Here is a 23,799-nt window from a genome sequence, read left to right as displayed (position 1 = left end):
CAGCGTGGCCAGCCTGCTATGTCTTCTTGTTTTCGCCCCCGCGACGTTTCGTTTGATCTGACAACGAGTGTTGGTGTGCGGGTTTCGGGCTCTGGACAACCTGCATATATCCAGATAACGTGAGGGCAGAGATACGAATCGTCGCCAGATCTCGACGCTGGCAAATCTCCCGGAGTGAACCTATGCCAGGAAAAGTCATGGTACAGCCCCGATATTGCGTATAGAACAGCTCGCGAAGGGTGGTTGTCCTCTCGTTTCCTTAGTATAACCGCAGGGCAAGGCTGATGGCTAGCGAGACCCCTGTCGAGAGGAGGGGAAGGGGGACCAATATACTTTTGTACTGCTAGCTTCGAAGGGGCGTTGGTCCGTCCTACCTCCTGAAAGGTGAACCTGGAGGAATCGAGATGCATTCCTGCGGTACCGTGCTCTCGTTGGCAAGGGTCTCGATCCGACCCAACCCCCCCCCTGCATCACGACGAGCTCGTAAAGTTCGGTCGGTTCATTTTACTTTATATTCCTTTGGCGTCTATGCCGACCTCCCCTTCCGTCTTCCTCGTGGCGACCTTGTCCCTCCGTCGAGAGTTCACGCCGAACGAGCTGTAGGTCAGCCAGTCAGTCCAGCCAGCTACCTAGCCTGCCCGTGGGTTCAAGAAGGCTGCAGCACCAGCAGCAAGGCAAGACGTGAAAACCGCTCCGGCCTGTTACGGGGTCGACTGCGATGAACGTTCGCTGTTCGAGAAGGAAGGAATCCCGCTCTCGCATCCTCCGAGGCCCCCAAGCTGCTGTCATCGACCTCTACCTCTTCATAATGCCCAACTCTTCGTCCTAAAGTCAAGTCGTCCCAATGAAGGGTCTATGCTCGCCTCTTGTACTTCTACTCGCGATTTCGGGATACACGGGAAATAGCTTGGCCGATACGAATACCTTCAGCAGACGCGCTCTCGATATACCTAGCTCTCAGAACTTCATCCGGCACAGGTCTCCCTCAGGTTAGACAAGATGTAACGCCCTAGAGAAGGTCAACCTCGTCGCTAACAGCCCAACTCCAGTTGTAATTTTAGGTGATTATGTTTATATAGACGGCGGCGAATATTTTCAGCAGAACAACGGCACCGGAGCAAACGCGACCCAGTATTCTTCATACGCCGGTATATTTAACCAGATTCCCAGCCTTCAAAGTGCGCTCACTAATGAAAGGGGGGGGAAACAGTCAACGCAACCTTTTCTCTCACCCTAAAGGAGTCGTGGGCGAACGAAACGGTGGAATTCCAGTCGATCCCGAAAACCGCACCGCTTCTAAGCGATCAAGTGTATTGGTCGAATCCCTCCATCAGGACCTTCTACACTTGGGGTGGCAAGGTGGTTGAGCCTGACCAGTCTCCTCCGACGAACGAGCTCTGGAGATTCAACGCCGATATATCAGGCGGCGGAGCTTGGTCCCAAGCAACCCAGCTAGACTACCGCTATTTCTCAAAACTCCGACGCCCCATCGGAGCCGCCGTTACCCAGAGCGCCGACGTCGGCTACGCGCTTGGCGGTCAAGTCACATCCGAGACCGACGGAGCGGTTCAGAAGGAGTACCCGGGTTACGCCTTGACAGGCCTGGTCTCGTATAACTTCCGTACCGGGATGTGGTCGAATCAATCTTCGTTCGAATTCGGAGGATACGGCACGAGTTTGAACAGTCGTGCCGAATACGTGCCCTTCGGACCGAATGGATTGCTGCTGTTTCTCGGGGGAGCGGAAACGCCCGTCAACGCGACAGAGGAGAGCATCGTGCAGCTCAGCTGGAACAAGCTCACGCTACACGACCCGGTAACAGGGAAATGGTACACCCAAGCGACGAAGGGGACGCGCCCCCCGACGGTGGAGCGCGCATGCACCGTAGGAGTTCGCGGACCTAACAACACGTATGAAATGTGAGCGATTCTCATCCACCCCCCCTCTAAAATGAAATCTTTGCTGGGATCGGCCCAGACGTAGGGACGGTGGACTCATTCGCGTTTGCTAGATTTATATACGGCGGAGCGTCGGACCAAACAGGGAATACGTCCGCAGATGTGCATGTGCTCTCCCTGCCCGGATTCGTCTTCTTCAAAGGGCCGAATCCCGGCACGCCACGGGCCGACCACGCTTGCGCGGTGATTGGCCATGGCAAAAGGCAAATGTTGAGCGTCGGAGGCATCGACGGCGGACCCAGGCTGCGTTCTGCTGTCACAACACCTGATCCGTGGAAACGGGGCCTAGGCATCTTCGATATGAGCGATATGAGATGGGTGAATTCGTACGATCCCAATGCAGCCGCCTACCAGAGCCCGGCGGTCGTATCAGACTGGTACGCACTGGGAGGTATGACGACGATGGTATGGGATGATATTGAGATGAAGGAGCTATTTGTCAACAGCAGTTCGAGCACGTATGGCGGAGCCGACGTCAGCCTGCCCATGCCGCCAGATCGCTCGACAGACACCTCAGGCATAGGCACCTCGAACACCAGCACTATTGTTGGTAGTGCCGTGGGAGGAGCGGTAGCGCTTGCTGCCATCGGCGCTATTCTGTTCTCCGTGTTAAGGAAACGTCGACGGCGGGAAAGCCCCGTTCCTAGCGACGTGGTCGCTGCGATAAACGAGTACCGGCCGGAGCCTTGGCCAAAAGATTGGCCGCGATTCGGATCGGTGACGCCGGGGACGACGCTGGGGCCGACACCGGAGCCGGCGGAGATGAGCGGGATAGGGAGAGGGGAGCTGCCAGGTCCGGATTTAGAATGGGCGTATGAGCTTCCAGCCCCTACGCCGCGACTGAGGCCTGAGCTTCCGGATAAGGAATACACAATTTAATATAATTGCATATCCCGGAGGATATCATTTTCAGATGAAGGCCCTGCAGCACCCTGCTTTGTAGCCGCAGTGGGGAGGGAAAGGAGATTACCGGCGCCGTCCCTAGCCTATTGCATGTGAGCCTTTAGGGAATCGTATTCGGCCAACCCCCCGACGTATATCCATCTGGCTTGATCAACGCACGGCGAGAGAGCCACGAACGGTAAATTGTTATCTTGGCGGCTGCAAATGTAGGGTAGCCCTTGGTGCGCAGGGCTCGCGACGTCGCTACCAGGCATGAGTGCCTCTTTCAGTTTCCCTCTCCGACCAACTTCTTCACTTTCTCAAGCAACAATCCGCTCTCTCGGCCCAATCGGCGTTGACCGTCTCGACCGGGGGCCCGCGCCTTCGCCATGGCCTTCCTGAACCTCTCGCGTTCGGCGCTCTTGCGATTTCGTTCCTCCTTCCTCTTCTCGGCTTCTTGGGCACGGGCTTCCGCCTCGGCCTTCTTGACCTCGGCCTTGAGCAGGGCCTTGTCGAAATACCCGGGTTTGCGTGCTTTCCCCCTCCGCTTACGCGGACTGCGGACGTCGTCGGGGGGCAGTGAGGACGGATCTGGCTGGTCGTCCTCGCCTAGCATGGCCTGCCTTTCGGGGTGAATTTGTGCCGACGAAGGGGCTTCCTCGGCGCCTTCGGCAGCGGCAGCAAGCTCGGGCTTGGAAGAAGAAGAGGAGGCTAATTCGGCGGCCTTTATCTTTTTGTATGCCTTTTTCACCTTCGCCTTGTGGATGAGGTTTTTCTTTATCTTATCCACTGGAGGGAGGGAGGACCCGGATTAGTTATGCCTATACCCCATGGACATCACTAAGGTACATTCAAGTTGATTAACCGACCTTTTCTCTTCCACGGACCATCTGGTAAGTTCTGCGGGCCTACGCGGAAGCCTTTTCGATGCTTCTTTGCGGCGGGAGCCTCTGCGCTGTCGGAGTCGAGGGGTCGTTTGGGCGCCATGATTGGCGAGCTTAGGAGCAGGATGAGGACGAGTCGAGTCGTGTTGCAAATGTGGTGTTGAAAAGGAATCGAGGCTGTTCCGCGATATGGGTGCAGTCGAGAGGGTATCGATAAGAAAAAAAACCCCCCAATAAAAGTGATGCCGTACATGTGCATGCATAAAACTAGGTACCCAGGTATCCAAGTAAAGAGAAGTACCTCATAAAGTACCTCCTATAGTATATTAACCTGCCTAATTACAGGTACATACCTCAAGTACCCGAGGTACCTACCATATGCCACCTGGTCAGGCGCCAGTGCCATGTGGCCATTTGCCTACTCAAGGTTAAGTTCGCCCAGGTTAGGCACTGCCTGCTGTAGGTACCTACCTAACCTTTTAGGTACCTATATGTAAATGACCTCTTCCCACTCTTGCTGGCAACCACGTCACCGGTCGCTCTGTCCCATCCTTGTCTTGATCAATTTCGTCCCCAAGAGGAAAATGAAAAATTGTACCTACTGTACATAGACCAACAACTCCGGATGGGCCTGGGCATAATGGGCGCTAATTATCACGCTGCCGAACTGCGCTGGGCAGTGGTAGATTTGCTAACCTCAGGCGGCGCTAGGAACCTTCCGTGCTTCAACCCATCCCAATTCCTTTATTCTTCCCTTCTCACCACTCTCCTCTTACGACGGCCTCAACTACCTACCTACCATCCATCCATCTTCTTTCTCTCTCGGGAATTTGCTCTCCCATTCTTCCCCCTTCTTCCTCTTCTTCCTCTTCTCTCCCTCTCTCCCCCTCTATCACCTCCAAGTTTAACGTGGGTGCAAGGCGAGAAAGAGAAAAAAACAATAATAAGCACAATAAGACAGGTATTGAAAACATAGCTTTGGTCAATACATAGAGCTGAACACTTACCAATTCGTTTCGACCCAACCCCCCATTTCTATGAGTCAATGAGGCCTGCATAACAGGTCGAGTCGGGTCGGTCGCTAAATTGCCGTATGGGCCTATCCCCTTCGTAAGGCAAGACCATTCATTGTGTGGAAGCCATAGAGACCAGCGGTCACGACCCCTACGGCCACGACTGTAGGTATCATGCCCATATTCCGCGAAGATTTAGGGCGGAGGGAGTCCGCTGCACAGTCCTCGAACCCGGCTATGGCGCCAGCACCTGGCCACTGTCGAGAGGAGAACTCCCTAAGGAAGCAACAGCCAGAAGCGAACATCAATACCGAATTACGCGAGGACCGTTTTGCGGATAGCCCGGGTCCCCTAGCGTCCGAACGCGACCTCTCAACCCCTTGCTCTAATCGATCGGAACTGATTGAGCGGCTGAAAAGAGGCGAGAGCCCGACCTGGAGACCAAGCCGCCATGTTCGTAAACCACCTTCTCTTGAACAGGGTCGGGGTCCGCTCCAGAGCACTAACACCACGCCCGGCAATCAGTCCGAGGCGATATGGGATGAGCAGCCTTCGTCCCCTCCTCAGAGTCCCAAGCGCTCGTCTCCCGCCTCGTCGATGCTGCTTCCCTCGGCCGCGATCGCCTCCGAGAAGAAGCGAGGTGGTGACTCGGACGAGGAGGCCAGACGGCGAGACGGCATGGGCATCGAGCGCCCGCGGTCCGCTCTGCACAGTGGCGACTTCACCCAAGACGAACAAGTCTTAGGGGATACCTGCCCTGCACGAGACGGCCAGCGACCGCCAGGCTTAGGCGATGTCGGCCACTCATGGTTCGCCACTTCGCCTCCGAGGGATTTCGCGCCCTTCCGATTCGAGAAGCAGCGAGACGCGATAAGAAGACCGGATGAGGCGCCGGCAAGCCATGCACTGCTATCCTCGTCCATTTCCTCGAGTTTTGTTTATAAGCCGCCCACCAGTCCCTTGGTCCAGTCAGAAACCAACGAGGACGTTGACCTAGCCTCTCCTATGGATGACATTGACATTCGCCCGAGTCTTTCTATTAGCTCGCGACGACACACGGCAATGCCGTCTAGTCTGGCCTGGTACGGCTTCCCGCACAGCCCGTCGCCAGGTCAGTCGATGATGCCTTTCCGTCAAGAGCGAGCATTTCCTTATCAAGCACATCAACCCCGACGCTCTCTCGCCTCCACCCCCAACTTCTCCAGTCCTCCCACAAGCATGCCTGTGCCGCAATCCCCGGCGCTACTGCGGTCCAGGCGCCCATCATTTGGCTCGGACATGTCGCCGCTGCAACATGCATCCATGGTAGGGTCGTACGAAGAGAGCATCTTACGAGGGCGCATGTCGACCACTCCCTCCAAACCCCTCGATTTCTTGGCTCAGATTGGTGTCCTTGGCTTGGGTAAGTGCAAGTCAAGCCTCCGGTGTCCGCCTCATGTGACGTTGCCTTTTCCTGCCGTATTCTATAGTTATGCTAGCTCCTCCCACGGCCTGTTCAAAGTAGAAGATGGTCCCAGCCCATACGTCGGGCAGATTGATTTAGAGAACGGCCTTCCGAATCCGGGAGACGATGCGAGATCAAGGCGCAAGGCCCATTCCCGGGCCGCCGAGGGCGCCGCGACAGGAGACGATGCGATAGAAGGCGGCCATCGTCCTGTGGCGCCGTCAGAGTTCGACCATCGTAGAGCCCCGAGACCCAAGCGTAGGTCAGGTTCTCCCAAGGCGCCCCCCGGGGGCAGCTACCGTATCCCAGAAAAGGGGCAGATACAGATCATTATCAAGAATCCCAACAAGACAGCCGTCAAGTTATTTCTGATCCCGTACGACCTGGCAGGGATGGAGGCTGGTACGAAGACCTTTATTCGCCAACGAAGCTACTCGGCTGGCCCGATCATCGACAACATGCCCGAGACGAATGATGACGGCATCGCAGGCCGTCCGATTCTCAGGTACCTAATTCACCTACACATCTGCTGCCCTTCGCGGAGCCGGTATTATCTCTATAAAAGTATCCGGGTCGTCTTCGCAAATCGGGTGCCCGACGGGAAGGAGAAGCTCCGCAACGAAATTACTCTACCCGAGCCGAGGTTCACTAGCTACAGACCGATCAGAGCGATGCATCCTCCCATTTTGAGCGGCACTGGCCCCGGCGCGAATCTAGCTGCCGAGAAGGCATTTAGACGACGCAGTTCTGGTCTTTATATTGGCGCCGCGGGCCACGTCTTCGATGCGGCGGGCGCATTCTCCTCGAGCACTGGGCTCCAGCAGTCTTTTCCCCCTAACCTCTCCAGGGACAACGTGCCAACCGAGCCTCTCCCGCCCGGGGCATCGAACGGCAGGACGAGGGATGTCACGGGGAGACGCGGCTATCCAGGCCCTGCTAACATTCACTCCCCAGATTCCTCGCAGACTAGCCGGCCGACCACGCGGAACTCGAGCGGCGTGCTGAGCTGGGACGGCGCAGACGGCCAGATCGACAGGTACGACAAGCTGAGCCGAGGCGACGTGGGGTATGGGGGCAACGCGTTCGCCAATCTGATTAACGGAAATACCGGCGTGGCGGAGAGTCTCCTCTCGCAGCGGTTGCGATCGCTGGGTGTCCAGGGCCAAGCGAACCGGGAGTCTGGGGCAACGCAGGACTAGCTGGATCTCTAGTCTTCCCCTCCCATTTCCCCTGGCTGTGCCGCGTTACGGACTTGGGGGGCTTAGTTCTGGGTTGTGGTCGTCGAGCGGGCGCGATTCTTTTAGCTGCAGGACAAACGGCGTCGGCGTGGTTTACCATCATCAGCAGCAGCTAGCGATCCTCCTTGGCGCCCTCGTCCCGGGTATCGTGGGGCAAGACCTCTCCTCGTCTACTACTTGTTGTATAATCAAGACGCAGCCAGCCACTAGCTCTGCCTGCCCTGACACCTGCTCTAAACGCGCGCACGTATTGACCACCTACCTTATGTGAGCACCACTGCGCTAGGCTAGGCTCCGCGGCAACCTCGGGGTTGCTTACGCGCACTTGCGATGAAGGCCCAGGTCGGCAGGCCGATATTTATTTACCTCCCTATGGAGAAGAAGCAAAGTCGAGGAAAATTGTTGTTGCGGGTATACACCTGTAGATAATGTATGAGAATATATATTCTGTCGACCACAGGGACGAAAGAAGAACAGAACCCGCAAGTCGAACATACAAGCACGTGTATAAATACGTATTATGTAAATACGACTACACACAATACACACACGTGCTGCCGTACGTACATCTCCGCAGCGCGCAACAGCACGAACGAGCAGGCGACCAAGCCAACGTGGAGAGGTATCGTCAGCCGTTCGTTCCTACTATATTCTCTCGACTCCGCCCCACTCCGTCTTCCCTCCCTCAACCCCCCCTTTCTCCCCCCTCTCTCCCTACCGCCACCCCCAGAGGAGCTCCCTCTCCCACGAGTTCTCACAAACACCTGTTTTTTGCCAACACGGTGGTGTGAAGTGCCAAAACTATTCATTACAAGATGTGTACGGTTTTTTTTTTTAAAAAAAAAAAAGAAAGAGAAAAGACGATGGTATTATGGTATGGTATGTGTGCCTGTTTCCTCGATCCGTGCCGCCCGCAAGTAACTCCCTACCGTCCGTCCATCCACCCCCCCCTTTTTGGTGCTTCGCCTTCGGCCGCAATCCACTCCCTTATCGCCCCGAGACGCCGGTATAGCCCACTCTTTGTTTTTTTTTTGTTTTTTTTGTTGGCTTCTTCTCCTGTCGTCTTCCGCTTACCTTGCCTTACTCTCTTGCATATACATCCCCCCCTCCCCTTCCCCTATAGGCTTGAGCGGTAGCCATGACAAACTGGGCGAGGGCAAAACGCGAATGGTTGCTCTTGCTCTCATGCCATCTCCTTCACCGGGGTATCGATTGATAATACACACACACCCGCACAGCCAGCTCGTATCCGCGTAATAGAACAAGTAGAACACGCGGGGAGAAAAGACGTAGGGGGGGGGGGGGGAGACTGTTCGTCGCCGCCTTAGTCTAAGCAGTAGCAGCACTACCGATACTGGATGCTCCTCCCGAGACGCGTCCACCGTTCTCCCGCTGTCTTTTGACGATGTAATACGTGATCAGACTCTTGGGGTCTTCCTTGACGTGACGCATGCTGTCCCAGAATCGGGCTTCGCCGAGGTGCGCGTGCAGCGCGACGCATAGCTGCACGGCGTCCATGCGCACGCCGCTCTCTTTGCTTTCGAGGCAGCGGCTCGCCAGGCCCAGCAGCGCCGCAATCTCGCCATCGCCTGGCGCAAATAGCGGCGTCGTCGAGCGCCGGGGCGCCTCCATCAGCTCCTTTAGCACGTGTAGGCCCATGCTCAAGCTCCGGTGGCCGGTCGGCCGGTCCACGTCCATAGCGCTCAGGTTCCGCGTCATGGTTACGGCAATCTCGCTCGCGTCGCCGATCCCGACGAACTCGTCGGCGAGCAGCTCGAGCCCGCTGACGATGTGCGTGCGCGCGTCGTAGCGGGTCCGCGCCGAAAGGAGGGCTTCGAGGCCGCGGGATACGTGGGGCTGGAACCTGTCGCGCGACTTCTTGAGCAGCACCTTGAGCGTCGCAAGGACCTGCGCCTTCACATCTTGCACTTTCTCGGGGGGCAGGTTGTCGAGGGGAGACTCGAGGTAGTCGAAGAGGCCGAGTAAGAGGGCATCGAATTTATCGTCGCTTAGGTGCAACTTGGTATCACGAAGAAGAGACTGCAGTTTGCGGAAGCCGTGCACGTCAAGGGTTTGCGCCTTCACCCGAGCGATGCCGCTTTCTATGAGGCGAGAATTCTGCCCGCTCTTGTCGGGCGAGCTAGGCGGACCGGCAGGGGCTTGATTCAGCTCTGCGAGGACATGAGATAGATTGGCGGCATCTTCGTTAACCGGCTTGTCTTCGAGCACCGGTCGCTCTATCACAGTAACTGTAGCCGGGCGAGGTGTAACTTGATCCTCCTCGGTAAAGGGATCTTCGTACACTTGTAGTGATTTGGATGGTGTCGGGGCGACAGACTTTGACGGCGTTATTGTCGTCTCGCGTTCCGCGACCGCCGCCACTCCGGGGGACGGCTTGGGCGAATTCGGCTGCAAGCTGTCTTTAAGTTGCGCGATGGTAGGCACCACGAGGGTGAATTCCTCATTTGAGTTGGAAGGGCTGCTAGAAGCGACGCCATTTGTAGCGCGGTTGACCTTTGCCGGGCTGGCCTTCGCCGGGCTACTCTTCGGAGAGGCGATGGTCTTACTAGTCGCCGGCTTCGAAGGGGTTAGGATGTTCGATTCGCTGGCGGTAGCTATGTGGCCAGGTCTAGTTCTCGGTACCGTCCTCCTAGGAGACCCTGAGATCGTCTTTGGCGTGACGCCCTTGGACTTGGTACTGTCAGAAGGGCTCGTTCGCTCCGCCGACGGCCCGTCATGGTTTCTACCCGAATACGGCCCCGCAGTTGCCGGCCTGGGTGCGATATCTGGTCTCCTCCGAGCTGGCCGCATCGGCGCCACTGACATACCTCCGTGCGATTTCGTCGAAGTTTCCGGACGGGTCCGGGTTGTGGGGGCAGCGGCATGCGTAGCCGACGATCCTGATCCGTTGGACACTGCCCGCACTGGCGTCACTGTGGCCATCGCCGACCCAGGTCTAGAAGGTAGGTTCTTCGTAGCCAGAGCTTTCTTCTGCGCCAGCATCGCCTCTCTTAACGAAGGCTTCGAGCTGGCCATAGTGCTCTTCGAAAGACCCAACCCTGGGCGCGGGGCTGCTTCGGACTTCTTCGGCGAGTTCGGATTGTTGGGGTCTTTTTGTAACAACTTTTGTGCCGTAGCTTCGAGGCCATCCATGATTCTGCAAAGGAGTGAGCTAACACAGTCGCGAGGGGAAAGGAATACAGTAAACTGACGCTTCCGCTCTCGGCGGCCAAATCGCCGCAAATGCCCAGTACGTCGAACGCATCTTCTCACGAACGCCGGGGTTCGCGTCATTGAGACCTTTCTTGATACACTTCTCGATCATATCCAGACCTCCGCCGTGCTCGAGATGGCTCTTATGATGCATCTCCTTTTTCAGCAACGTCTTCAACCAGCCCGTGGCGTACAACCTCGGCTGCACATTCTTGTCCTGGCAAGCGCCCCATATGTGTTGCATGATCCTAGCATTATATGTGGCTCTTCCGATGAGAGTGTCAACCGCAGTATTAGCCAACTGTGAGGCTATCTTTTTCGTAGCCGCACACAGTTTTATGAATGTCTGCATGAGCAATTCGACCATCGGGTCGATGCCCGGGCCGAAGGTGTTGGCGATGTCCTGGACGAGAGCGCATCCTTCTTTGGATAAACTGGTCCGCAGGGAGGTGATAGCTTTGATAATGCCGTCCAGCATTGCCCGACAGCCGGCGATGAAAGCGTCCGGAAAATCCGACGGCACATTACCGGCATTGAGCCTCCGTAGCTTAGTGATGCTCTCTTCTCTTTTGAGCCAGTTCTGCTCGCTCTCCCTCCCTTCAAACCACGGTTGCATGTCCCTGAATATGTCGTCCAGTTCTCGGTTGGTATTGACGTATGATGGTTCGACCGATTCTACCTTGACGTCGGGCATGGGGGTTATCGGTCGGTCGCTCGAAAGGGAGGCGACGCTCGCGGCAAGGTTGGAGCTCGACTGCATCGCCGAGCCCGGCCGGGAATCCGGATCGGCCCTGGTAGAAGTCGGAGCCAGCTCCTTCACGATAGCCTGCTCTATGGCGGGCCGGACCTTGAAGTTCTTCAACTGTTTCTTCAGATCCGATTTGGCCGCGTTCGGGGCGTCCCTATGGCCCAAGTTAGAGTCCAGACCCGACACGTACAAAACGAAAAGGGGGGGAGGAGGGGGGGGATTTTGCGGACTTGAACAGCTCTATCACAGTGCCCTTGGCAGCATCTCGGACCATGCCATCGGAGTCTTCGAGTAATTCCATCAGCGTCGGCACGTAGGCACGGAACTGTAAGCCATTCTCCTTATGCATCTATACCCGCAGGTTATGTCAGCGTGATACTTAATCGCACAGTCACCAAGACGCACCGCCTGATGCGCGCCGTACGTACCTGCAATAGCCATTGCATACCGGCCTCCTTCGCCCTTGGGTTCTTGCCGGCCATGACAGCATTGCGCACGAACCTCTCGGCATCCAAGGATACGTGGACGTACATAGTAGCCATGGCTTGTATGGCCAACGCCCTAATTTTGTCCTTCTGGTCGCCCATCTTGTCGGCGATAAGTGGTAACGTATGCTTGGCTTCCTTGGCGAGGTACTTGGGCTCCTGGAGCGACATGCGCGTCAGGAGGTGATTTAGGGTGGTGAAGCCGGCATTGATGAGGACGAGGTGCTGGGAGCTCGAGGCAAGGCGGAGGGCTTCGAAGAGTGGCGCGACGCATGTGTCAGGTACGCTATAGTGCTTGATAGCGGACTTAACGGCTGTGACTTGCTGCACTTTGGCGTCGACGGACACATCTTTCCTAAGGATCGCCAGCAGGCCGGCGACCCGCTCATCGGTGAGCATGTCGGCCATGATTGACCCCCCGCCAGAAGAGATGAAGGCTCTAGCGGCGCAATCGTCAAGGCGATTCTAGGATTCTAGGATCGGGGCGCTGGTCCTGTACAGGCTTGGGAGGGGAAAAAAAAGGGTATAGAGAGCTAGAACTGTTGGGGCTGTCGCAATCGGGCTGGTCGAGAGGGGGCGCAACAATAGCAGCTGGCGTAAGGGAAAACAGGGCGAGGCTATAGGACTGGAGGGTGGTGGGTTCTGTTGTGTTGTGTTGCGTTGGATGGTATCGTGTAATATCGATATATCAACTGTCCTGACTCGATTCCACAGAGAGGTTCGCAGCTAGATCGACCCAATACGGTCTATCGCGTCGAAGTCTGCGCTCTCGACTCCAAATCCAGTCAATGCTAGCCGTATCGCAGGTACGTCTAGCAAGTTCTAGGTGCGTCAAGAGGTGGTAGGGAGGCTTTTTCTCTTCTCTTCTTTTTTTCGTTGGACAGCGTATAAGGTTGAGGGAGCAAATCACCGAGGAAGTGGATGGATGAGGGTCAGACAGATAGAAATCATGTCAGATGGCCAGGAGTGGATGTGGATGAACAATAAGTAGGTATGTACAAGAGGGACGATGCGTTCCGTAGGTCGGATGAGGTATAGACAGTGCACGGATGGATCTGAGATGTCTCTGTGTTGTGTTGTGTGCTGTGTGCTGTTATGCCATGAAGAGGTAGGCAGTGCGTAGGCAGGGTTGGTATGGTATATTACAGAAACCACCAAAGGGGGCGTCTGCTTGTTATTGTTGTTGTTATTGTTACTACCTGCGCTCCTGCTGCTGCTCCTGTGGTTGCCATTAGGGGAAGATGATAGTGGCCGCGCCGCCAGCAAGTACCTTCAAGGTATCTCCATCTACACATATAGTGGTGCAGCTACATCACGATACCCTAGTACTACTACCCCCACTAACAGCACATGCCCGGTTGAGACATAGCTACACACTGATACGAAGTTGCACTGTTGATGAGGGAAATAAGCCAACCCGCATCGCCCCGTTCCTGCACCACAACAACCACCACCATGTGGCACCGCCATGCCCCACTCTCCCTCACTCTCTAAATGAGCATGAGGCTACTTAGATAAGGCACTTCTCGCCAGTTGCCCCTGTGGGGTATCTACCTCTTGTATAGTACAACTGCATACATACCTATACTTATAGGTACCTACGTAGGTGCCCGGGCAGGTAAGTACCTACCTAGGTAGGTATCTACCACATCTACTAGGTACATAATGCACCTCAACAATTCCAATGCCATTAGTGCCCCGGCAAAACTGATAACGCCCTAAATATCCCCGAATATCGATAATGCTGGATGCTGGACGGAGGGGCAGCGAGTAGACATCATACCTGCCCCTTCCTATGGGACTGTCTAGGCCACCATACCCACATCCACCCCAGGCCTACCCATCCTGTGTACTATGTATGGCGCCTACGACGATTCCTTCCACACACCCTCTTCCTCCCACCACCCTCCTCCTCCGCTACTCTGTCTCACCTCGAAACCCGTATAGCGCAAAGGCCACACCCTCAATTGGAACTCTTTCGACAAATCCCCACCACCCTCGATCAGGTACGGCTGCCAGGCGCCCGATTCCATGTCTAACCGGGGGGAGCACGACGGTCTTCTAGCCGGAGCTGCCAACCTCAGCATAAGCCTCGCCCTATCCGCCGCGGACTCCGATACCCGGGAGGAACGCGTCCCTCGGCTGCCCATGCCCCTCGCGCCCCAAACCACGGCGGTCCCGGCGCCTGGCACGTCGCGCCGGGCTGGCGGGCCGCAGGACCGCCCTCCTCTTCCTCGCCCTTCTTCTCCTCCTCTTCCGGCCGCGCCCCTCGTGCTCCCGCGCCTGCGGCTGCACGTCGAAGACATCGCGCACGACGGCGCGCGCGTCTTCCTGTCCAGCGTCAACGCCGTCTCGCTGCTGCGCGACAGCCTCGGCGCCGTGCATACCCACCTGTACACGGGGGCCCCTTTCTCCTCCCCCTCCTGCTCCGCGTCGTCTTCAGCCGCGGCCAAGAGACCCCACGTCCCGCCCACCCTCTCCGTGACGCTCCTCCTCCGCGCCATCGACGGCGTCGCCTACACGACCGGCACCGACCTCGACCCCCTGCACCACAAGGAGATCCACCTGTCGCTGCGCTACGTCGCCCTCGCCTCCCACGCCGCCCGCGTCGCCGACGAGATCCGCGGCGTCCTGACCCACGAGCTCGTCCATTGCTACCAGTGGAACGGCCGCGGCCTCGCCCCCGGCGGCCTCATAGAGGGCGTCGCCGACTGGGTCCGCCTCCGTGCCGACCTGGTGCCCCCGCACTGGCACCCCACCGATATCCCGTCCAGCTGGGACGCCGGTTACCAGCACACCGCCTACTTCCTCGACTACCTTGAGCGTCGCTTCGGCGACGGCACTGTTCGCCGCCTGAACGAGAAGCTGCGCACGGATAAGTACGACGAGGAAGCCTTCTGGACCGAGCTCCTCGGGGCACCAGTGGCACAGTTGTTCGAAGACTACAAGGAGACACTAGAGGTCGACGACAAGAAGCCAGGACAGGACTAATCACTAGCCGGCGGCAAGTTGGATTTGGAATATTTCGGCATGTTATTATGTTCATGATGAGATACAGCTATAGATGATACCCTATTCAATACGTAATGGTGAGACGGTACAGATCAGAGAACATTGTTCTGTTTTCTCTACCTCGGAGCGCAAAATCAAAATGCACTATTAAACAGTACCTGCCCATCCCTCCCATCTCTAGCCGGTTAATTTGTTGGAGATGCCCATAACTTTAAGTCCCTTCCAAGACGCCGTGCCGTTGCAAATTCGCGGTATCATCGATAATGAGAATTGTAAAAAGGGAGGGGGAGGGGGGTTAATAAGCCTTCTATGCGTGCACTGCTCCGTCCTCGTTGTCGCTTACTACACTTCCGACCTCGGTCCAACTCGCTGGGGTCGCCATGCCCTCGTCGTCGCTCATCACATCGAATGACCGACCACGGTTCCAAGATCTGGCAGACGCAGCTTCGTCGGCGATGTCCTCGCCAGAACCTGCTAGTGAAGCAGAGTCGGTTGGCGTCAGCACACCATCGCTGACGAGTTCGGCCTCTGACAAGGGCGACGCAGGCGACTCTGGCAGGGGAGAGTAGAAGCTGGCAGCAGTGGAAGCCTCGTGGGCCCAGGCCTGGATCGAGCTGTAAGCATCGTGGCGGTCGTCTTGCCCAGCGGTCATGTATTCGTCCGGACCCAGCTCCCGTTCCGAGGGTTGCGCGGTTTCCGCCTGGCCGGCAAGATCGACAAGCAGAGAGGCGGCAGGGACGGGGGATGGGGCCAGGGTAGCGGTCTCGGGCGTTTGGTTCTCGTTGCCCGGTACAGTACTAGTGCTGTAAATATCCGACGCTAACTCGTCCTTTTCCGGGTCCATCAAGCCATTCTCAAAAGCGATATCGTCATCGATACCGTGCTCGTCCGCAAAGGGATCTGTGTAGATAGACTGCGTCAAGCCCCGAGCTCCGTCACCACGACGTCGGACGAGACCCTCGGTGTTGTGGTGTTCCGATCCAGTGTGAACAACGTAGGTACCCTTCTCAGCGTCGGCATCTTGCCGCATGAAATCATCGAAACTTGTGCCTTGCGGACGCAAGGTATCTAGCTCCACCGAGCTCCCGCGTTGCGTTCCTCTCTTCTTCTCGAGGACCGCATTCCAGTACATCAACTCTTCTCGCTGCCGTCGGCGGGTTTCGTCATCGGCATCGACGCCAGGTTCGCCGTCGGGCCCAAAGCCGCGAGACCGTAAAAATCCTTCGGCGTCTTCGGGCCTATTGAACAGGTTCTCTCGTTCTGCGGGGCTGATATTGTCGCCAAGCGAGTGGAGAGCGATGGCAATTCGACGTCGCAGGTCGTTGGCCATGCGTTGCAGCTCGGGGGATTCGTAGATGGCCACGGCGGCTGCGACAGCAACCGAGATGGCGACGACACCAACTGAGATGGCAGCATGGTTAATAGGCGGCATGATCCAAAAATGCCGATATAACTAGCACCGAGCTACCTGGTGGTAGTGGGCGAGGTATGGCAAACCAAGATAACGTAGATAGGCAGATAACTGATGCAACCCACTAGGAGCCAGTGACAGTCGGAATGGGGGGAAAGGGTAGTAGCTAGCTTCAGCCTCCGTATCGGATGGGGGAATGAGGACTTCCAGGCTCGAGGCTGGTTTTTATTGACGGTGATGACGATGAGGACTGTGGTGCCTGATCCTCGACGACTTGGGGGGGGGGGGAGGGAGGCGGGAAGGAGGAGGGAGAAATGCAACTGGATCCAGTCTGGGGGAGAAGACTAGGAAGAGAGAGGGCTTGCGTGGTTCGTTCTCCAGTGCGTGCGTCTGTCTTCGCCACCTGAGCCACCCCGGAAGACCAGACGTGCCTGGGAGTCCCAGATCCGCAGTGCTCGAGTGATTGACGTGGGGTAATTGGTTTCTGACTTGTCTACTTACCCTTGGCGACAACGGGAACAGGCATGATGGCAAAGCCCAACGGAAGCCGACAGAAAAGAAGACCAACGCTCGCGAGTCGGCGGCTGGTTGGCCTCGCAAACGGGGATTGCGTCCCTCGAGGATGGGATGAGGTGGAATGAAATGGTAGGTAAGGAAATAAGAGGGAAAGGGAAGAGAACAGAACGGATGGGATTTCGGTTGCGGAGGGCGGTTATGTACCAACACGCCCATGCGTATGGAGGAGCGGAGAGAGGTAGGCAGAGGTATACATGTAGGTACATGCATACGCATACGGTAGGAGGGGAGCGCAGTCTGTGGCAATGCGCGGCCACTTCGAGGTCGATGCTTCCTTGTAAGCGCTGCTACTGGGAGGTAGGCAGAAGGTAGGTAGGTACTTATGTCTACATTTGTAAGGTACGTACCCAACTCAACTGCTGGTGCGGCTGCAGCTGTTGCCGTTGCCGCCGTCGCTGCCGCCGCTTGCCGGGGCCGCCTGCAGGCTGTGCGGAGAGGATGTTTTACTCGTACTCTCTCGATCAGGGTTTTGCAGGAAGTACCTCAGCACTTTACCCTGCCAGCCTACCTTAACATTGCTGGAGGTGACGTGACAGTAAGATCAGGTACTTTCCTGCGCAAATATTAACCTTCAACTACATAAACCTAGGTATGCCCGCCTGCCTGGGTACCTAGGTGGGTACCGTTAGGAGATAATCCTACTGTGAAGGCTCAAGTCAGCTCAGCGCCGCATTGCGTAATGCAGCGCATACACACCCTATGTACATACATCATACATGCTCCCCCCCCAACCCCTCCCCACACGGGCCACACCTACCCACGGTACGAATAGATAGGAGGGAGGATACGCGTAGGCCTATGGCGTAGACCCCGGGCCCCCTTAAGAACGATGAACCGTCTGTCTGCCTAACAACCTTACCTGGCGTGCTGGGTGGTCGCCCCCGATTTAGCCACGCCATCTCTCCAGGCAAGTTACCAGACGTACCTAGGTACGCCACTGTCCCACCTAGCATCCCACGAACCCCTCGTTATGGGCGAGAGTCGATGGGAGGTACGCGCATGTCTTAGCGGCGGGGTTACCGCATGCAGGGCCCCGCAGAGCCTGGTGGGATTAGTTGGGTAGGTACAAGATAAGGCACCATACTTAGATGTAGGTATGCATAGGTACCTACCTGACACCTACCTACCTACCTACGGTAGGTGTACCCAGGCAAGCAGGGAGGCAGACAGGTAATAGGTCAGGTACACGCACGTACCTATATGGTGGATCGATAAATGCATACCCTCGGCGCAAGATTCGATCCGTGTCTTTGAAGAGCTGCCCCTTGGTATACAGTCACGAGGCTGTCCAACAGGTACATCCGTCCGCGAACTACGGATCCTTGAAATCTGGGTCGGCCACACCAATGTACATATGCGCGACAAGTGAAGCCACATCCGATCCAGCGCCGTTGTTGGGACGGGCCTCGTCGCACCACTTATCCCGGAGCCACATCTGCGATGGAGCAGGAGCAAGAAGCCAGCTCCTCGCCAGTTCTGTATGAGTACTCACATGATAGCATAGCTTCATTATATTGGGTGTCTACTTTGCAAACACAGATAACAAGGTAACCAGGGGTAACTCCCGCTCCGAGAAAGCTACTGGGAGAATAAATTGGCCGGAAATCAAAGCCTCGTCACCTGAGTTGTGTTGAGATGTGTCTGTGCCTGTGAGTTCGTTGCCCGGGAACCTAGAATGGACAGACGCTCGGCGCGGAACCGACTACGTACCTAGGTACCTTAAGCAACGGCTCAGTGGCCCGTAATTACATAAGCTCACATACAGGTACGGAGAAGTACACATTTCCAAGGGGAACATTTCTTTAATTGCGTTCTTTCTCCACTGGACATATACGTGTATTAGTGCGTCCATTGCAACTACTCAGGCCGTCGCATGGTAATATCACGAGCCCCCGGCGGCAATTCAGCGAACCCCGTTTCCCCCTGCGAGCATCTTTCACGGGCGCCGTTTTATTGTGTTTCTTAGCTCGCCGGATTCAGCTGTGACGAGGAGTCCTCGCTGCTGAGATTCTGTAATCGCGAATTCAGAACGGCGCCGGCCATCGGCGGCCCGTATCAATGCCTCGGTACGAATTATCGTGCATTTTGGGGCCACGTATTAGGTAGATAGTTGTCGAATATCACGGACCACGGCCTTCCCCCCTTCCTTTCGTGTTAACCACTCAAGTGGGTGTCTACCTACCTACGTTTTATCATTTGGCGTTTGGTCCCGCTCATCGCTTACATGGTGAAGAGAAACAGCGTGGGCACGCAGTGAGTAGAGCGGATAGGAACAGCCACAGCTGCCAACAACTGGCTAAGGTGCCGATCAATAGGATAAGACAGCTGTAACGGCAGGGTGGCAGCTGTACCTGTGACCGGCCATCTGTACTTGCAGCTGGGGGAAAGAAGAACTCTTGAGAAGAAGAAGGCTAATACGAATGCATAGCGAAGGACGGCGACCAAAAGAGTGGATATCCATCTGTCGATCTATGAGTATGGCGAGAGTGGATGATGGATAAGGAATGAAGGATAGATGGTGAAAATATGTGTGCGAGACCCATATAAATACTCATCCGAAACCCTACATGGACAACACCATTACAAATAGTCGATCACCTCCGTGACTTGCGGAACGCTGCTGGTCAGGTTTCGACAGCAGCAACAGCCCTATCCGCAATATTCCCGTTATATAGGCACGTTCTCTCCTGCTGTCCTGCAAGTAGAGGTACCTACAACTCAACAGAGACGGCCTCCTCTTCTTCCCGGCACTCCCAACCGGTACCAATACAACTGTGACATCGTGCCCTCGAAGAGCCGCAGCAGCCTCGCCGCAGCAACGGCTGCAAACGAACTCCCCCCCCCCCCCCGGCCCGGGGTATTGAGAGGATCGGATGGAGTTGTTGGCTACGGTGCTATCAATGCTAGTTTGGGGGCAGGTTTGATGTTTCTTTGCGTTATCTCCTCGCTCTCTCTTTCTTTTAAGCACTAGGTATATAATCACGAGTAATGGCATGTCTTCTTCTAATGGCAGGTAGGTATAGGTAGGTAATTTCCCCAACCCAGGTAGCAAGATATTCCGCTACGCGAGAGTCCCTTCGCCGGCCACAGTTTACCAATGCAGCCTTCGAAACCCCTGGCTCCCTCAGCAGGACGAGCACGAGGGCCGGCGTAATCACCAGGAATGGTGGTGAGGATGGAAAGGGCAGCCTCGCTTGCCCGTCTTACCTACGAGGGTAGTTTACGGCTCCCCGTAAGCCCCGTATCATAGGTACTCATAGCTGGGACGGGCGAATACGTCTGCCATGCCCACAGGAGCGAATTCACAAAACCACGGGGCGAACAAACGGGCCGTGCCGGTAGCGCACTCTCTGCCCCTTAATACCGAAACGCATACCTACGTGATGATCGGAGTCGGGCGAACATATACCTACACCTAAGTATATCTATACCTACGTGTGTGGTAGCATCTGCGCGAATCCAGAATCGAGACGGCGGAACAGTAATACCTACATGCTTTCTCATCCGCAACCTCGCCGATCTGGTCCATCCGCAACAAATAGTAATACGACGCTTGCTGATCCCACCGTCCAACGCGGGGAGGGGAGGGGAGAGTCAGGCGGTCGCCCAGCCCGGGGCGCCATGCAGCAAAACGCCGCGTTCTGCTCCCAATCCCGGGCCCTCCGATTCGTCCGCCCCAGAGGCGACGATCGGGGCATTACATGCCTCACGTGCGCAGCGAAGACTCCAATAGCGATACGGAAAATGTGTTCAATTTTTTTTTTTCCTTAATACGCTCCGCGCCTCTTATCCGCTCCTCTGTCGTGTTTCTCTCCCTCCCTCCATGTGATGACGGCCCGCAGGGGTGGGAAGCTGACCCTGGAGAGTTCACGTCAACTTCCGTTACATACCTACTAACTTGTCTTCCCCAGCTTCAGTCCGGTCGCCGCCATCCACCCCGTCCTGCACCTGCACGCTCCCAGGCTTCCTCGTCCTGTGTCATGAGGGGTATTGTTAAAATTGGGGTGACACGAGCTGATGTGACAACCTTCGTTTTTTTGTTTTTTGTTTTTTTGCTCTCTCTCTCTCACACTCTGCTTCCCCCATTCCCCCATTCCTCTCCTTGGACTGATCCCGGCTCCAGCTTCTTGATTAATGCCGCATCAGGTGCCCAGTGCATAGATCTTCGAAACGAACCCAAAAAATGCTTCGTACCAACGTGAAAAGACGAAATTGCAACAGTGTGTAGCGATGTGCTAGGTAGGGGAGGTAGCATTCGGGGAATTCGCGCCCAAATCTGTCGCCGCTCTAGAGGAAGAGTGGGGTGGGGGGGAAGGAGAGCTGCAGCGAGCTGAAGCAACAGTAAGGACGGATGATTTTCCCCGACGACGACGAGAGAGCGAAGGGAAAGGGGGTGAGAAATCCTTAATTAAGGGCTCCGCTTTGCTGTCATCGTTTAATGGGACACGGAGGACTTGGCAGAGGAACTAGAACTCGACAGCGACTCGGTCGAGCTCGTCGATTCCACCGAGGTCGATAGGCCCGAATCGGAACGGGAGATGCCCGGGGTCGCTACGGTTCGCGAGCGCTCGCTGCGGTGCCAATGCGTTAGCCTTCAGTCCGTTACCTAACGAGAGGCGTACCTGAGGCACGCCAGCACTGCCGGCTGACCGCGTCGGAAGGAGGGGGGTACACTCACTATGCGGCTCTGTCGCTGTGGATCTGACACCTCCACCGGCCGTTGCCGGTCTTGATGGTGAAGCCGAGAGGCTTGGTTTCGATGATCTGCTTGAGGTCGACCGAAGGCATGTTGGCGGGAGGCCGGCGTGCGAAGATAGTGTAAGCGTGTGTATGAAAACGAAAAAAAGTCCGGTCTCGTGAGGATCCCCCGGGAAGATGTGGGTCTGCCGGAGAGGGCAACGAAGAGGGCAGTAGTAGGTAGTGTATAGCTACGTAGGTGAGCACCTGGGTCTAGAAGACTAGCAAGGCCTTGGCCGCGTGGTAGAGGGGAGATGGACCTGTCTCGAAGAAGTGGTTGGTTATGGACAACTCGAAATAGGGGGGACAAAGGCGGTAGTAGAGGCGACGGGAGCGTGGGTTATATATAGGTTGGCCTTTGATGAGACGACCGGAGGGGCCGGGGTCTCCCCTCGACTCCGTGGACTTTGGTGTCATCTGCAAACCTACCTACCTAGGACGGTACGTAGAAATCTTGATCGGGGGCCCCTAATCTACATCTGCCCGCGTGCCAGTGGTCGCAGGTCTAAAGGTAATAAAGCCCACGTTCGGCTACGTGAGTGATTTTGTTTACCGTGTACGTATAGTAGGACGCAGGCCAGCTAGCCAGCCAGCCAGCCAGCCAGCCCATCGGGAAACCTCCCTCTCGTCTCGCCTGTGGGCCGTTCTGTCAAGGCTCCGCTCGGGTGTTGGCACTTGCGTCTTTTGCGGCGCACTAAGTTGACGTGTAAGTCGGGATCGTGGGTGGGAAGCGTTTCCGAAGGGCGCTCCCTAGCCTGCCTGTCTCCTCCCCTCACCCCCAGACACACGCCACCACATACAGGCTTTGGATCGCACCCCCCCCCCCCTGGTCACCCTCCCTTGTCTCTGGCGGGACATACCTAACCTATCCTTGCGCTTGTCCGCGCCCCACCCCCAAAGCACATTCGTCATACTTGGTAGCGATTAGTCGGAATAGTTACAACTCTCAGGTCCTTCTGACAGCCAGACGAGATGGGCTGACCGCCTTGATGCTCCCCTGCCCTTCCCCCTCCCCTTCCTCCTCCCTCCCTTTTCCCCCCTCCGCCAGAACGTTCACCGCGCCGTGGGCAAGACGGGGGGGCGTAGCCGGAAGTGTCACGCGACATCCATATGTGAGGGTTATGCATGGTGCAACATTGTGTGCCCAAGGGTTTTTTGCTTCAGTGGTGGAAGCTGTACACCCACTCGCGCCTCTCCCATCATCCACCACCCGCAGGATTACTGTCGGTACAGGCCCGAGCTTGGGTAGCCTGTCCACACACCCTGCCCGCCCCGGGCCGGGGCGACAAGAGCACGGGAGGAGAAAGAGGGGATGGTTTTTTGTTTAAAACGTTCCTTTTTAGCTTTTTATTTTTATTTTTACTTTTTTAGTACCCGAAGAGAAAACAGAGGCGGGAGGAAGGAAAAGGGAAAGGGAGATGCGAATCCTCGGGGACGCGAGGACGCGAGAGCGATAATAGCACGCACCTGTACTATATGGTGCAGCAGATGAATGCACGCAGGTAGGGTACCTATACGTACCACTGGGTACGGGATTCCGAGGCTAAATTCGCTCATTCGCCCGTTCGCGCAACTCGCCCGCTCGCTCGTAGTTGCGGACCAACTATAGCCGATGCCAACGTCCGGGTGGTCTCCTCTTCTCCGCCGGCCGACGTTTTTATCTATTTATTTATTATTACTTTTTTCGTTAGTAGCTACCTAGGCAGGAAAGGATCCACGGAACCCAGCAGAGTAGGTAGATAGATAAGTATTAGATAGGTATGTAGGTTGGTAGATTAGTTGCCTAAGTTGGTTGGTTGGTTGGTTCGGTTTCATGCTGGGCCTCTGAAGGCACCTAGATAGGTAGCATAGGTAAGCAACCCCGTCGGCAGGCATATGCCTACCGCCTACGCACCTCTATGCACGTACATACCTATACTCCATATACCTCCTCTATCTACGTACCCGCCTCCAAGATAGGGTAGGCAACATTTCTCCTTACATCCTACTGCGGACAAACTCATACTCATACGTTGGATACCTTACCTCAGGTACCTGAAGGAGTGGCTACGCCGTACCTAACACGCAGCGTTCGCAACGCACGATAACACAACCGGCGGGTGTCTATCTGGTCCTCTCCCTCTCGGCCAGGCCCCCCCCAGTTTGGCGACAAGAGGAGGAGAGCGCGCAGAGCGACGTGCCGGCGGGGTCGCTCGCGA

The 23,799-nt window shown here is 56.3% G+C and overlaps 7 protein-coding genes across 7 annotated transcripts; 3 read left to right on the top strand and 4 right to left on the bottom strand.

Annotated features, from left to right (window-relative positions):
* The first annotated feature begins 627 nt into the window (after positions 1-627).
* Positions 628-2,982, top strand: GGS23DRAFT_407615 (uncharacterized protein). Its single transcript, XM_051513645.1, has 4 exons — positions 628-989; positions 1,050-1,148; positions 1,211-1,919; positions 2,012-2,982. The coding sequence occupies exons 1-4, from the start codon at positions 845-847 to the stop codon at positions 2,835-2,837; spliced, it is 1,779 nt and encodes a 592-aa protein (XP_051373789.1). The 5' UTR covers positions 628-844; the 3' UTR covers positions 2,838-2,982.
* Positions 2,918-3,976, bottom strand: GGS23DRAFT_407645 (uncharacterized protein). The gene is made up of 3 exons (XM_051513646.1): positions 3,710-3,976; positions 3,061-3,629; positions 2,918-2,932 (listed from the first exon to the last, which is right to left on the bottom strand). The coding sequence occupies exons 1-2, from the start codon at positions 3,825-3,827 to the stop codon at positions 3,127-3,129; spliced, it is 621 nt and encodes a 206-aa protein (XP_051373788.1). The 5' UTR covers positions 3,828-3,976; the 3' UTR covers positions 2,918-2,932; positions 3,061-3,126.
* A 283-nt stretch (positions 3,977-4,259) lies between these two features.
* On the top strand, positions 4,260-8,100 carry GGS23DRAFT_557570 (uncharacterized protein). The gene is made up of 2 exons (XM_051515714.1): positions 4,260-5,190; positions 5,263-8,100. The coding sequence occupies exons 1-2, from the start codon at positions 4,912-4,914 to the stop codon at positions 7,378-7,380; spliced, it is 2,397 nt and encodes a 798-aa protein (XP_051373787.1). The 5' UTR covers positions 4,260-4,911; the 3' UTR covers positions 7,381-8,100.
* A 444-nt stretch (positions 8,101-8,544) lies between these two features.
* On the bottom strand, positions 8,545-12,522 carry GGS23DRAFT_407579 (ARM repeat-containing protein). The gene is made up of 4 exons (XM_051513644.1): positions 11,809-12,522; positions 11,611-11,729; positions 10,632-11,534; positions 8,545-10,576 (listed from the first exon to the last, which is right to left on the bottom strand). The coding sequence occupies exons 1-4, from the start codon at positions 12,271-12,273 to the stop codon at positions 8,749-8,751; spliced, it is 3,315 nt and encodes a 1,104-aa protein (XP_051373786.1). The 5' UTR covers positions 12,274-12,522; the 3' UTR covers positions 8,545-8,748.
* A 1,020-nt stretch (positions 12,523-13,542) lies between these two features.
* GGS23DRAFT_407554 (BSP-domain-containing protein) lies at positions 13,543-15,020 on the top strand. Its single transcript, XM_051513642.1, has one exon. It carries the CDS (start codon positions 13,897-13,899, stop codon positions 14,854-14,856), a length of 960 nt encoding a protein of 319 aa, XP_051373785.1. The 5' UTR covers positions 13,543-13,896; the 3' UTR covers positions 14,857-15,020.
* Positions 15,021-16,411, bottom strand: GGS23DRAFT_407558 (uncharacterized protein). The gene has a single exon (XM_051513643.1). It carries the CDS (start codon positions 16,307-16,309, stop codon positions 15,185-15,187), a length of 1,125 nt encoding a protein of 374 aa, XP_051373784.1. The 5' UTR covers positions 16,310-16,411; the 3' UTR covers positions 15,021-15,184.
* Positions 16,412-21,182: 4,771 nt separating this feature from the next.
* On the bottom strand, positions 21,183-22,084 carry GGS23DRAFT_407464 (uncharacterized protein). The gene is made up of 3 exons (XM_051513641.1): positions 22,035-22,084; positions 21,543-21,861; positions 21,183-21,435 (listed from the first exon to the last, which is right to left on the bottom strand). The coding sequence occupies exons 2-3, from the start codon at positions 21,650-21,652 to the stop codon at positions 21,300-21,302; spliced, it is 246 nt and encodes an 81-aa protein (XP_051373783.1). The 5' UTR covers positions 21,653-21,861; positions 22,035-22,084; the 3' UTR covers positions 21,183-21,299.
* Positions 22,085-23,799: the final 1,715 nt, after the last annotated feature.

Source organism: Durotheca rogersii (genome assembly GCF_024521655.1).
Source record: "Durotheca rogersii strain YMJ 92031201 chromosome Unknown GGS23scaffold_5, whole genome shotgun sequence".
In the NCBI taxonomy this organism is placed as follows: Eukaryota; Fungi; Ascomycota; class Sordariomycetes; order Xylariales; family Xylariaceae; genus Durotheca; species Durotheca rogersii.
This window is presented reverse-complemented; position numbering and strand designations above follow the sequence as displayed.